At 46.5% G+C, this 14,192-nt stretch overlaps 1 protein-coding gene across 2 annotated transcripts in view; it reads right to left on the bottom strand.

Moving 5' to 3' along the window:
* The window catches only part of MTOR (mechanistic target of rapamycin kinase), a 938,810-nt gene that overhangs the window by 527,653 nt on the left and 396,965 nt on the right, over positions 1-14,192 (bottom strand). For both annotated transcript variants that reach the window (XM_086921314.1, XM_086921315.1), the window contains 2 exons: positions 12,684-12,846; positions 12,130-12,275 (listed from right to left, as the gene is read on the bottom strand). In XM_086921314.1, coding sequence (XP_086777440.1) covers positions 12,130-12,275; positions 12,684-12,846 — 309 coding nt within the window. The remainder of the gene's footprint in view (positions 1-12,129; positions 12,276-12,683; positions 12,847-14,192) is intronic.

Below are 14,192 nucleotides of genomic sequence, written 5' to 3'. Positions count from 1 at the left end.
GAAGAAATGGACTGAGATGACTGCTGACTCGAGAACCAAGCAGAATGACTGACCTGGCGCAAACCCCATCAGCCTGCCTGTTGCTTCAGACCCTCGTGGAGCAACTGACTTGTCCTGCTGCTGTGTAAACTCCAAGAAACCCGCCAGTCCTGCCAGTGCTTTGCCATTTGCCGAAGAGACTCCCTTGGACTAGAGAAGCTACTCTCCTGCAGGTGCATACACCAAGGAAGCAACGCCCGGTCCACTGACTTGCTACCTATGGTAACTACTGACGCAGCAGTACACCCAGGAAGAGGTAGCCGTGCTTCTATGGGTCCGATCCATTCTCCCTCCAAGTGTGGGGATGCCAGGACCGACCGGAGGCATACAACACCAATACCTGGGGTTCTGGAACTACTGAAGCAAAGACTTGATGTATCTAGTGTGGAAACCAATGCCAAGGAAAACCGACCTGCACATCGAGGCACGCCAGGGACAGTGAGACCCACATTGAGAATGGCCTAGCTGTCCTGTTTGCCCCCTTCTACAGAAACCAAAGACAAAAAGTAAGACTTTGACCACCGACACAAGACGCCTCAAAGCACCCCTGCACCCAAGCTCCAGAGCCCTAGTCCGAGGAAGGTGATGGTGCCAACGAGGTTCCCAGACCCACAAGAGCTAAACCCACGCTTGGGTTTGCCCACACTGGACCTTCAATCGCTGCCTGCAGCTTCTTTCTGCAGGCCCCCCTCCAACCGCAGAAACTCAAGCACTGGATCCAATGCCAAATTACCCCACTACACCGAGCCCCACAGCCAGAGAAGTGGACCTGTCACTGTGTGCCTGAGGATCCCAAGGGCCAAGCCCCACTGTGGGTTCCCCTGGACTGCTTCCCCAGTCCCGGATTATAGACTCTTTGTAACTGGACTGTTCTCCCATTAAAGTGAACAGGACTCCCAACACAATGACACACCTCTGCACCTGGACACCACAGAGCCTCCCTAGGTGACCTGTTGGTGTGCCCTGGGACCTTGCCCCATAATCACTTTAAGTCTAGAAGAACAGTTCTGTAAGTTGCTGTTAATTGCCCGAATGCAGTACATGTTTATCCCCCATAGGATAACATTTCTGCTCCAGAAATTGTAGTGTGAGTACTTTTGGAACCTGTAAAAGGAATATGCTACTTACCAGTATGCATCTGTTCTTGGCATGTAGGGCTGCTGACATTCATATCTTGTGCATAGATCACCGCCTAGTGTTGGGTCCGGATGATTGCACTTGTTGTCTTGGAAGAGTCTTCGAAGTATCACGAAATAGGTGACTCCTCCCCTGGACTAAAGTGCGCATGGGCATCCTCTCCATCCTCAGAATGTTTATCGCCATTGTGGCAAAGATGGAGATAGTAAAGTAAGAGATGGCCATGCCAGAGAGAATGCTGCAGCTGCTACAGGCACCGGGGAGGAGGGCGGGCGATATGAATGTCAGCAGCCCTACATGCCAAGAACAGATGCATACTGGTAAGTAGCATATTCCGTTCGAGGCAAGTGGGCTGCTGAATTCACATCTTGTGCATAGACTGTATAGCAGTATCTCCTCTAGCGGTGGCTACCTGTGCCAGCTGCAGCAGTTTGAAAAAGAGTTTTGAGGACAGCCTGGCCTACAGCAGCTTGCTGTTTTGTTTGCACATCTACACAGTAGTGTTTTGTGAAAGTGTGTACGGTGGTCCATGTGGCTGCCTTACAGATATCTTCAAGAGGAATATTTCCTGGGAAAGCCATGGTTTCCCCCATTTTCCTAGTGGAGTGTGCTCTTGGGGGGACGGTTAAAGTGCGTTTTGCCTTTTGATAGCATATCTGAATGCATTTAACTATCCATCTGGCTATTTCTGATTTTGTCATTGGATTCCCTTTGTGTTGTGGTGCAAAGGCAACAAACAGTTGCTTTGATTTCCTAAAGGATTTAGTTCTGTCCACATCATAAAGTAGAGCTCTCTTTACGTCTAGTGTGTGCAGGGCTCTTTCAGCTACTGACTGTGGATTTTGAAAGAACCCTGGCAGTTCTATTGATTGGTTGATATGGAAATTGGATACAACCTTAGGCATGAATTTAGGGTTTGTTCTAAGAACCACCCTGTTGGCATGTACCTGCATGAAAGGTTCTTGAATTGTAAGCGCTTGTAATTCACTCACTCTTCTGAGCGAGGTGATGGCTACCAAAAATGCAACTAGCCACGTTAGGAATTGTAGTTCGCATGAATGTAAAGGTTCGAAAGGAGGGCCCATGAGTCTGGTAAGCACTATATTGAGATTCCAGACTGGGGAAGGGGGGTGCCTAGGAGGAATCACCCTTTTTAAACCCTCCATGAAGGCTTTCATTGCTGGTATTCTAAACAGTTAAAGGTGTTGCCTGTTTTGAAGGTATGCTGCTATGGCAGCAAGGTGTAGCCGTATTGAAGAGTATACTAAGTTACATCTTTGTAGGTGCAGCAGGTAACATATCATGTTTTGTATTGAAGCATCTAAGGGGTTGATTTGGTTATTGGTGCAGTAAATAACAAATCTTTTCCATTTAGCTGCATAGCACGCTCGTGTGGTTGGTCTTCTTGCCTCCCTAATGATATTCATGCAATCTGGGGGCAAGTCAAGGTATCCAAACTCTAAGACCTCAGGAGCCAGATCGCTAGGTTCATTTGATTCGGATCTGGGGGTCTGATTTCTCCATGGTTCTGAGTTAAAAGATGAGGTGCAAGGTGCAGTCTTTGATGGGGAACTACTGAGAGTTCCAGGAACGTTGTATACCATGGTTGTCTCGCCCATGTGGGAGCAACTAGGATTAGTGTGAGGGAGTGTTGCCGCAGTTTGCATGCCACCAGCGGGATCAGTGGTGCTGGGGGAAAAGCGTACGCAAATCTGCCTGACCAGTTCATCCATATCGCATTGCCCTGTGACAATGGATGTGGGAACCTGGCGGCAAAGTATTGGCATTTCGAGTTTTCTTTTGTGGCGAACAGGTCTATTTTTGGGTGACCCCACTCCTCGAAGAATGGCTGAAGGACCTGGGGGTGAATCTCCCATTCGTGTAATTTCTGGCTGTGCCGGCTGAGCAGATCGGCAACTTGATTGTCCTTTCCTGGAAGGTGTTCTGCTAGGAGGAAAATGTTTTTGGGAATCGCCCACTTCCAGATGCTTTGTGCCAAATGGGACAGCTGTGGAGAGTGCGTTCCTCCCTGTTTCTGGATGTAGTACACCGCGGTCATGTTGTCCGTCCAGATCAACACCGTCTTGCTGTATAAGTATTTCTGAAATGCTTTTAGGGCTAGGAATATCGTTAGCAACTCTAGTTGGTTGATATGCAGCCTTTTCTGTTTGTTTGTCCAGAGCCCCTGTACTGTGTATTGAAGGAGATGGTCTCCTCAGCCTGTCAGTGATGCGTCCGCTGTTAGTACTAGTTGTGGAACCGGCTCTTGGAACAGTCGCCCCTTGAAAAGGTTTTGTGGGTTCCACCACTGCAGAGAGTTGTGAGTGCGACTGTCTACCAACACTAGGTCTTTTAGTTGTCCTTGAGCCTGGTTCCATTGCCGTGCTAGGCATTCCTGCAATGGGCGCATCTGAAGTCTGGCATGGGGGACAATAAATATGCAGGAGGCCATCATGCCTATGAGTTGCATGAAGACTTGAGCTGGCAAAGAGTGTTTTGGCAGGAATTTGCGAATGAGTGTCTGCATACTGGCTCTCCTTGCTGAGTTTGAATATGCCTTTGCCAGTGAGGTGTTTATGGTGGCTCCCAGGTACTGCTGTATGTGGGACGGTTGCAGATGTGATTTTGTGTAGTTGATTGAGAATCCTAAGCTGTGTAGCATCTGGATTGTCTGAGACGTGTGTGCTGCACATTGTTGGTACGATTTTGCTTGAATTAGCCAATCGTCCAGGTAAGGGTACACATGGACGTGCTGCCTCCTTAGATGTGCTGCCACTGTCGCTAAGCATTTCGTAAACACTGTTGGAGCCGTGGTAACCCCGAAGGGCAAAACCTTGAATTGGTAGTGTTGACCTTCTATTGTGAAGCTGAGGTATTTTCTGTGGGCTGGATGGATGGGTATGTGGAAATACGCATCCTTGAGGTCCAGTGTTGCTAGGAAATCCCCTTGTTGTAGTAACGGGAGCACTTGTTGTAATGTTAGCATATGAAAGTGCTCTGACAGTATGTATTGATTTAGGGGTCTGAGGTCCAATATGGGTCTGAAAGAGCCGTCCTTCTTGGGAATAAGGAAATATAGGGAGTATACTCCTGTCCCTTGCTGTTGGAAAGGGACTTGATCTATGGCCCCCTTTTCTAGCATGCAGTTCACCTCTTGTTGTAACAGGGTGATGTGTTCTCTGGACATTGGACGATGTCTGGGTGGTATGTTTGGTGGTGTAGAAGTCAGTTCTAGGCAGTAGCCAGACTGTATAATTTCTCTCACCCACCTGTCTGTGGTAATTGCGTTCCAGACAGGTAGGTACTGTAGGAGTCTGCCTCTGACCGGTGTTAAGTGGTCTGGAGGCCGTGTAATAGAGTCACTGTTTTGAGGCAGTGGAGGCTCTGGTGTTATTGCCTCCACGTCCTCTTCCCTTGGTATTGTTACCTCTGTAGCCTCCTCTGGTAGTGTTTTTGGTAAAGGAACTTTGTGTGTTACCTTTATATGAGGCCGTTGTTGGTGAGGTATGTCCTTGTGTATTTGCCCTGTACGAGGAGTGACTAAAGGAGCCCCTATGTTGCTGAAATTGCAATGCCCCCATTGATTTTGCCATCTCGGTGTCCTTTTTCATTTTATCTGAAATGGTGTCGACAGCAGGGCCAAATAGAAAATCCTGATTAACAGGTTGGTTAAGGATAGTGGACTGCACCTCATTTGTACAGCCAGAAATGCGCAGCCATGCATGTCTGCGGAGCAGAACGCTAGTTTTGATTGACCTAGCTGCAGTGTCTGCTGCGTCAAGCGCGCATTTGATGGAGGAGTTTGTTATGAATTTTCCTTCCTTTATGAGATCTTGGGCTTGTGCTTTGAAAGGCTCAGGTAGGTGTTGCATTAGGGTCTCTGGCTGGTCGTAATGCGCCCTGTCGTAACAAGCCAGTAGGGCTTGTGTATTAGCGATCCTCCACGAGTTGGAGGCTTGTGCTGCTACCCTTTTCCCTGATGCCTCTAGCATTTTTGACTCCTTGTCTGGGGGAGGTGCCTCCCCAGTGGTTTGGGAGTTGGCTCTTTTAAATGCTTTGCCAATACCAGGGAATCAAGTGGTAACTGTCCTTTGATGTAAGTAGGGTCTGTAGGAGGTGCCCTATACTTTTTTTCTATTCTGGGGTTGATTACCCGTGCCCTGGCTGTATCCTTGAATATGTCAGGTGCATGTTTCAGAACTCCCTTTAACATGGTAAGTGTTTTGACACTTTTTTCTGATGTAGGGAAGGTGTCAAACAAGAAGTCTTCCTCAATAGGGTCGTTATGCATATCCACGTTGTGGAACTGTGCAGCCCTGTATATGAGTTGAATAAAACCTACGGTGTCATCAGTAGGTGACGGCTTAGTAGGATAGGAGGACATATCAGGGATGGGATGGGTGTTGTAAGGTTGTAAGAGTCAGTTGGCTCTTCCCATGGTTCCTCTTGTGGTTCAGGGTCCTGTGGGAAGTCATATTAAGGCTGTGGCTCATCCCCTGTGTTACCTTCATCGTCCCCGTGATGAGAAGTAGAAGAAGGAGTGTATGGATTAAAAGGATTAGTAGGCATGATAGGTTGAAAAGGAATGAAGGGTCTAGAAGGAGAAGTCCCAAAGTCCTTTTTCTGAGGTTCAAAGTCCAAAGGCCTCTTTTTCCTATGCAGGATGGTAACTTTACCAGTCTCTGGGTTAATATAAATTTTTGCTTGGTCGTCAGAGGGATCTGGGTGGAAGAGTTCTACCTCAACAGTCCTGGGTTGAGTGTTCGACCTTGGTTTTTCGACGACTTTTGGTTTAGCAGTCGATTTTTTTGGCTCTGGGCCTTTTTTCGGGTCGACCGTGACTTTCGGGTCAACGTGTTGTTTGTGCTCCGTAGGCTTCTTCGGAGGAGTGTCCTCGTCCGAGTCGATGTTCCTGTTCGGATCGACTGGAGTTGTTTTTTTTTTTTGGATGAGTGTCCTTTTCCAAGTCGAGTGTCTTTTTTGGATCGACTGGTGTTTTCGGAGCCGGTGTCTTCGGGCCGATAGGTCGTTCTGGCTTCGATGCGGGCTTCGGTACGGCGCCTTTGGCCGGGTCGACGGATTTTGGTGCCGAAGGCTTGTTCGGGTCGGCGACCTTCTTTGGTTCGGCGCCCTTTGGTTGCGTGGCCTTGTTCGGGTCGACAACCACTTTTGGCTCGACAAGTTTGGCTGCACGGCCTTCTTGGGGTCGACAGTCTTTTTCGGCTTGATGCTCTTTGGCTGTGCGGCCGTTTTCGGATCGACGTCCTTTGGGTCGGCGACCTTCTTTGGCTCAGGATCCTTCTTTGGGACGATGTTACTGGGCCTTGGGGTTTTGGAAGGTTTAGGTTTCGGTGCCGAGTCGGATGGCGGGGCAAGCGAAACTTTTTTATGATCTTGGCTAAGGCCCTTTGGCGATGCCTTGACCGGAGCCGTTGTTAACGGGGTAGATGGTGTCGGGGTCAGGGTACTCACGATTTGCCCCGGTGGGATGTCGTCATCGGAGTCCGAATATTCCTCTACGGTGACTATCTCTAGGTCCGAGTCTGGCTCTTCTTGTAGATCTTGGTCATCATCGAAGATGTTGTCCGGGTCGGGTGCCTGTCGCTGCATTTCTTGCCTGGCGGCACGTCGGTTCCGAATAGTTTACTTGGATCGAAACTGTGCGCAGGCTGGACAGCTTTCCACTTTATGGTCTGGGGAAAGGCACTTGTTGCATACTGAGTGCTTATCAGTATGTGGGAACTTTGAGTGGCATTGTGGGCACCTTTTAAACGGATTTCTTTCCATCGACGGTCGGCTCACGTGGCGTCGAAAAGGCCCAACGGCCCGTGTCGACGACCGCTTGGAGATGGAAGGCTGGATAGAGTAGAGGTACCGAGCGAGAACAATACAGTTGAATCGAAGGCCTTTTGGCCTTTAGAAAAGTTTTGTTTTTGATTCCAAAGTTAGAGTATAGGAGTTTGCATCCGAACCCAATGGCGGAAAAAAACAATCTGAGGATGGAGAGGATGTCCATGAGCACTGTAGTCCAGGGGAGGAGTCACCTATCCTGTGATACTTCGATGACGCTTCCAAGACAACAAGAACAAATCATCCGGACCCAACACTAGGCGGCGATCTATGCACAAGATATGAATTCAGCAGCCCACATGCCTCGAACATTAATATCTCGAAAAGTACTTACCCGATTCCGATGATCTTGGTATCTAGATTTATCTAAAAGTACGTGCTATGCTTATAAATTGGTGACAGATTTCTTTATTGAGTGTGTCTCACTGACTGCCTTTTTGTGCCCAATAAACACTACTCTCTGATACGCCTAACTGTTCGCACACACAACCACAAAAGTAAACATTTGGGGTGTTATTTAAGCCTCTGAAATTCTTTACACTGTGTACCTCTTTTTGGTCTACCATATTAAGAGTCAGCTTCCTACATATAGTACGGTATAGCCTATCGTTGTATGGTATGACCTGTCATTGTAAGATAAGATATGCTACTGTATGGTATGGGAAGGCCTGTAATTGTATCATATGGTAAGGTACTGTATGTCATGGTAATGTCCGCAATTGTATATATTGGTATGGAATGACATTGTATGGTACTGCCTGTCATTGTATGGTATGGTATAGCATGTCACTGTATAGTATGGTATGTCCTGATAACGTATGGTATGGTATGGTATGGCCTGTCACTGTATAGTATGGTATGGTCTGTCGTTGTATAGTATATTCCTAAATCTCACAGCCCTACTTCATTACCTAACACTATCGCCAGAAGTAATCAGTACATTACAAGGTGCAACGGCTAGAATTACACACTGGAGGAAGTTACTGGTCTCACCTCAGACCTCAAACAGTACTCCCAGTAGGTCATAGCCGCCCCCACTAGAGAGCAAAGAACTTTGTTGCATAATTTACACAAAAAGCATTAAACTCGTGCTAAAACGGTGCAGGTTAGGAGGTGCCCTGTGACCTAAAGGAATACCAGGTGCTCTGTTCAAGGCCCATATACATTTTAATACAACAAACCATGATGAAGGTATTTATCAGACACAATCCAAGATATTGACGTAGGTGCCCACTGGAAAAACAAACCAAAAAGACTGGCCCTCAAAACGGCAATTATACTCTTTCCTATAAAATAATTCATATCATCCTGTTCTAATCAACTATTCACAAATCCAAGATGTAGGCTCTGTGATTACAAATTCAAATCAATACTTCATTCGTTGTGCCGTTGTCCAGGGGCCAAGCTTGCGATGCAAATCTTTATTAAAACTGACTTTTCACGGACACAAAATCACGTGTGAATTCTTGTCAAACTGTTTTCAAAAAAATTCACAATTATCCGATTCGATTTTACTAAGTTCTAGCATCACATTTCTCATGAATGAAAACGTTAAAGTTTGCTTTTGCTAATGTTGCATTTTAAAACTCGTCCGTTTAATGTTTTTCTAGTTTACTAATGAATATTTATTTTGATTGCCGAAGTCACTAGACATTTTTTTATTTCTTCAGAATCTTGCGAAATTTTAAGTAATCAAAAACAATAAATTACTTACTCTTCCATTTATTTCCCCCCCCCTCCATGTCTATCAAAACACCCCAGTGTAGCTGCTCCTATTCCTCCCACACACTAAGAGGGTTATTTTCTTTCATTCTGTTCGCAGCGGGTGGGGTGTCCCCTGTAATCTTCTTAAAAGATTTCGTTCTAGCTCTGTCTACAACCAGAGTTTCTGGTGAGAAGAGTTTCTGTATAAAGAGAGGATCTTGTGGGTTAGGTTTCAATATTCACACCATGCCTACTTATACTCGGTCTTTGAAATTCTACACATAGATTTCATGCATTGCCTTCAGCATGAGTAAGAACCAACTGGTCTTCTCTTTTTTGGAGGGTGTTTCAATATGGAAATCATCCTCCTCTTCATTTTGCAAAGGATCCTTGTGGTGCTGTTTAGCCCTAATTATAACCGGGTGGAATCTGAAGCATCATCAGGTAGAGAAGCGTTTACCAGGTAGGGCTCAAATGGCTCTTCCTTGTGGGAGCCACCCCTATAGTTGTAACATGCATCCTTCTGCTAACCCTGGGTCTTGGTATGGGGCAAGAGAGTCAGAACATAAGTGTACTTCTTAATAATACGAGTGTAGAAAGTATTTTTTGGGGGTGGGGAGTGGGGGGGGGGAGTTACTGCTGTACTCATGGTAGTTTTTGATTTTTGTAGAATAGGGTAGGACATGCGTTTCTCAAAAAAGGTCTCTTCTAAGGTACGCTCGTGTTTCCTTTTAAGAATGTCAGAGAGACATGTGGTTGTTGTTTAAATATGACCTATGTCTGGGTTAGTATGTATTGTAACCTAGTGTACATAAGATGGCAGTGGTTGAGTTAATCCCCACCCGAGGGTGTACATTTTTGGAGGACAATGCGTTCCTAGGAGTGGAGGCCTTAGTGGGCCTCAACATAGTCTTTCATGTAAAGGATCTATCGAAACACTCTTGGAGCAGAAACTGGTCAGTGGCGAAGGCTGTTTTTGATTCTGAACTGTGTTGACAATATTGGGCGGTGTTGACTCTGTGTGTGTGTGTAGTTCACAAGTTCTTGCAATGTGTTTCATTGCTGAAGGCATGTGCTCTATTTCATGCAGTTCCTTGGTAGCAAGGCAAGACACCAGTTAAGGCCAATCCCTGTGGAAGATGGATCTGTAAGTGAGAGCCCCCTTATGACACCAGAGCGGGTCCTTGATGATCATGAGTGATGAGCTCTCATATGTAGTCTTTTTCTGGGTCCAGGCTTAACTGGTGTGCTGCAGAATCAAAAATCTGCTAGCATTCGCGAAAAGAATTTTCAATTCTATTACAGGACCGGAGGCTTCAGATTATGCTTCTCAATCTTTACTGCATTAAACACAGCAGCCAATGAAAATGGATATTTTCACAAAAAACAGTAAAACAAACTTAATTTCCCATGAATACACATGAGTATAGGCGCGCCCCCATAGTCCATAAGAACCCCCTGCATGCTCCCATCATCCTCTTTCTTTGCTGCTCACAAGTCAGAGTTAAGTGCACCTCCCCTCTGGTCCCCTCACTCTGCTTGTTGTTTGGGGTGCTGTTGGGGGTTTATATTGTATGGTTTGATGTTATTGCGGGATAATCCGCTTATGATTGGTGATTTGAGGCATTAGCACATGTTATTTTAAGTTCTTGGTGCTCGTTTTCAAGTAAAAATAGGTGCAGCTCTCTGACCTTTGTTTTCTCTCGTTCTCGCTTTGGGCCGATCAGCTTTTGGCTGTGTTGCTCCCGCTGTGGAGCGCGCGCCTCGGAGCGCTTAAATAGACGGTCTCTGACCGGCAAGGGGCCGCTGCGCACTTCAGTGGAGCCCGGTACCGGCAGCCTGAGGGCGCGCATGGGCTTCCCTGATACGCCCTGACGTTCAGGCCGGGTGGCTCTCGACCGACGCGCGCGCCCAAAACGCTGACCAAAATTGGGCTGGTTTTGGTAGGTTTTGGTAGCGTGTGGGCGGCACGCCTCGGCGCAATACCCTGGCTCACAGGAACGCGCGTTTTCACTCGTTCCACACACCGGCTTGGTCCATGTCAGATCGCCAGTGATAATTGGTTGTAAAATCCTAGAGGCCCAGAGTGTGCACACGCTCAGGAGATTTTAGGGTCCAAGGTCACTGACCTAGTTGATTACAGCTTTGCTGAGAGGGTTTGGGAAACGTTGCCAGACTTTTAATTATACCAGTGTGCTTTGGGCTGACCTGAGTCAGAGTCCTCTGGGGAAGTAGCTACCAACCTCCGCACTTGGATCGGGTCTCCATACTACCAGCAGGCTCACCTAAATCTTCAATTCAAACACTTTAACATCTTCAGTGACTGTGCCAATTGCAGACTTGGTTTCCTGATGCTACATAACAGTGTAGGGCACTCACCGTCAGTTTGCTGATATATAGTCTTTTTGCAAAGAAAGACAATGCACGCCAAGCAGGTGGTCCTTTGGCAAGTAGAAGTTACAGACCTGAATTTTGAGCACTGACAATTGAATTTACAGATAGGGCAGAATTTAAACAGAATGTTTTACTTAACTTCCCAGCGCAAATAGTTATTCTCATTGCTCTTCCATGCACTATCACTGCCCCTTTATCTCACTCAAGCAGGTTCCTGCTTTCTCCCTTTGAAGCAGTTTTCCTTCTTTCTCTTCCCACTTCCTTCTTTGTCTTTTCCCCTCTCTTGCTCGCAGTCAATGTCTGACGAGAAAAAGTGCTGGTCCCCAAAAATGTGTGTCAGTGGGTCTCACCAGCAACCACCGGCTCAAATTAATCACTGGGGGTAAGACATGTGAGTCACCTCAAAACCGAAAACACTTTTTAAAGAAAAGGCATGTGATCTACAACAACGCCTGATGCAGACCAATGTGTACCAAGCCTCACAAACCAAAACAAAACTTTAAATGAAACTAAAATAAACTATGTGCATAGTTTGTGTGTGTATGTCAAGAGTAAATTATTGATTTGGGGCCTCCATTAAGCGCCCAAAGTAACCAAACATTAATTGCGTTAAAGGTGTCTTCCAAAGTAAAGTCTTGATCTAATCTACCTTTGTAACATTGTAAATTATCTCTGTTAGAAACAGCTTTACAGTTGGCAATGAACACTATAAACCACTCCGGAGAAAACGTTCAAACGACCCCAAAAAATAGCCCATTAAATCATGGTAGGATAAATTTCTAAAGTACTGCAAGAGCAACTGCTTAAGTGGCTCCATCAACAACTCCTCAAAGAATAGCAAAGTTAGTGCTTCACACTCCCCCAGAGGCTAGTAAACATCATAATATGCTGCAGGCAACACCAAATTGGACTCCCACTGTTCGTGCTATGGCTGTAAAGCACAAAAAACTTGTAAAACACAGGCCACACTCACAAGATACCTTTATGTTAGTGAGATGCACCTACCTGATGAGAGCCTCAAGGATAGGGGGGCTAGGTCCCTTCTGAAACTCCAGCTCCTTGTAATGCAGGGCCTTAGCATAGGCTCGACACTTGGCTGCTCTCTCCCCTAGAAGCACTATGCCATTGTCATCTCTCAGTGGAAGAGGGCCCTACAGGGAAATGTATTATAGGCATCAGCATCACAGAATATCTACCGTACACCTTCATCCACTTTCCACTTCTTCACAGGAATCCTTGAGTCTTAGCACCTTCTCTTCCCCGAGCCCCACCAAAACTGACCTTCTCTGCCCCTCGACTGCCGAAGTCTCTGCCCTCCTGCCTTTGTCCTCCCTTGTCCAGACACATCCACTTGTGCACCTCCCACCCTACATAAGTTCCATTACCATACGTCTGTCTCACCCCTCCCCCTTGAACTCTTCCTTTCTCTTTGCACTATCTGTTGCCCTTATTTTTAGTCCCACTTTTGCTTCAGTCACTCAATCCCCCCACTTCTCTTTTTGTTTTTCTTCTCAGTCCTTTCCCTTCATACATTCCACACAGCACTCGCTTCAGCTCACCTTGTCACTGTGCTCCATGAATTCAGCCAGGTTCAACAGTGTCTGTGTGACCTCCGCGATATCCTGCGAGGTCAGGGCAAGCTCGATGCTGCGGATCAGCTCGTCCTGCTGATCCTCGTTAAGTTCTGACCAGCAGGAGAGGAAGGCAGCATTGAAGAGGTCTCTGCAATTAAGAGATACATGTTCAAGAACCAGTGGAGGCTGGAGGAACCTGGGAGTGTAACAGCAGTTGGAAGAAGGGGTGAAAGGAGGCAACTTAAGAGGTGTTTGCATAGAGAAATCTAATAGCACTGGTGGCCAGAAGCAGAGGGGAGACGGGTATGTCGAAGAGAAAGGCAGCATTTAAAAAGATCACGCTGAGGAGAGCTCCATGGGAGTAGTAGCAAAAATGTTTATACTTAGGAAGGACCCGCAGGTGCAATTAAACATTCCAGGCCGATTCACAGAACTAATCTGAGACAAAATCCGAAACTTACTACTTTTGGTATTCACAGAAGGCACTTACTACTTTTGGTTAAATTTACAACTTTTGGTTAAACTTACTACTTTTGGTATTCACAGAAGGCATTTAGTAGTAGTAAAGTTAGGACTCCGAACTTTACTACTACTAAATGCCTCTGGGAATACAAAAGTAGTATGTTTAACCAAAAGTAGTAAGTTTAGAATTTTGTCTCAGATTAGTTCTGTGAATCGGGCCCAATATGTCAAGGAAAGCACCACGAGTGCAGCAATTACAAATTCTATGCCTGGGAGAGTTCCATGAGTGCATGCAGCCTAGAAAGGAGTGGGAAGCAGTGGGCAGGTTGCCCCAATCTACAGCTGGGAAAGGGAAAAATTCATTGACCCAGACTGTGGGGGGCACATTCACTAACTGTGCAAAGGACATCCTGGTAGTTTTTGAAAGGATACATTATCATACAGCTGTATGTATGTATGTATTAGCATTTATATAGCGCACTACTTACCCGTAGGGTCCCAAGGCGCTTCGACCGCTGCGAAACCCTTACTGGCTTCCCTGAGAGATGGTCCCTTAATGGGTATCTCCAGGGTGAGACCAGGCATCCCCGGCGGTCTGGTGGGGCCGTTAGTGAAGATGAGGCAAGCTAATGCCCAGAGTTGCCGAGTGTGATCGCTGATCAGAGTGGGCACCGAGGCGAGAGAATTATCGAGTCCGCTGACCCTGGTCCAGAAACCTGCTGCGCTCGAGGAGTGATTTTAAATATAGTTGTGGGGGCAAAGGAATATGCTACTTACCAGTATGCATCTGTTCTTGGCATAGAGGGCTTTAGAGTGGTACATTTATGAATAGATCGCCATCTGGTGTTGGGCTCGGATGATTGCACTTGCTTTTCTCTTGGAGAAGTCTTTTGTCGTCACGAGACCGATGACTCCTCCCTTGGGTGCTAGTGCGCATGGGCATTGGCTCCATCCTTAGATTGTTTTGCCATAGTAGGGTTAGATGGAGTAGTATGATAGAATACTGAAAGAGATGCCCATGTAAGTATATCT

The sequence above is a fragment of the Lissotriton vulgaris genome, chromosome 5 (genome assembly GCF_964263255.1).
Source record: "Lissotriton vulgaris chromosome 5, aLisVul1.2, whole genome shotgun sequence".
Taxonomy (NCBI): domain Eukaryota; kingdom Metazoa; phylum Chordata; class Amphibia; order Caudata; family Salamandridae; genus Lissotriton; species Lissotriton vulgaris.
The sequence above is the reverse complement of the archived record's forward strand: the minus strand, read 5'-3'. Positions and strand labels throughout refer to the sequence as shown.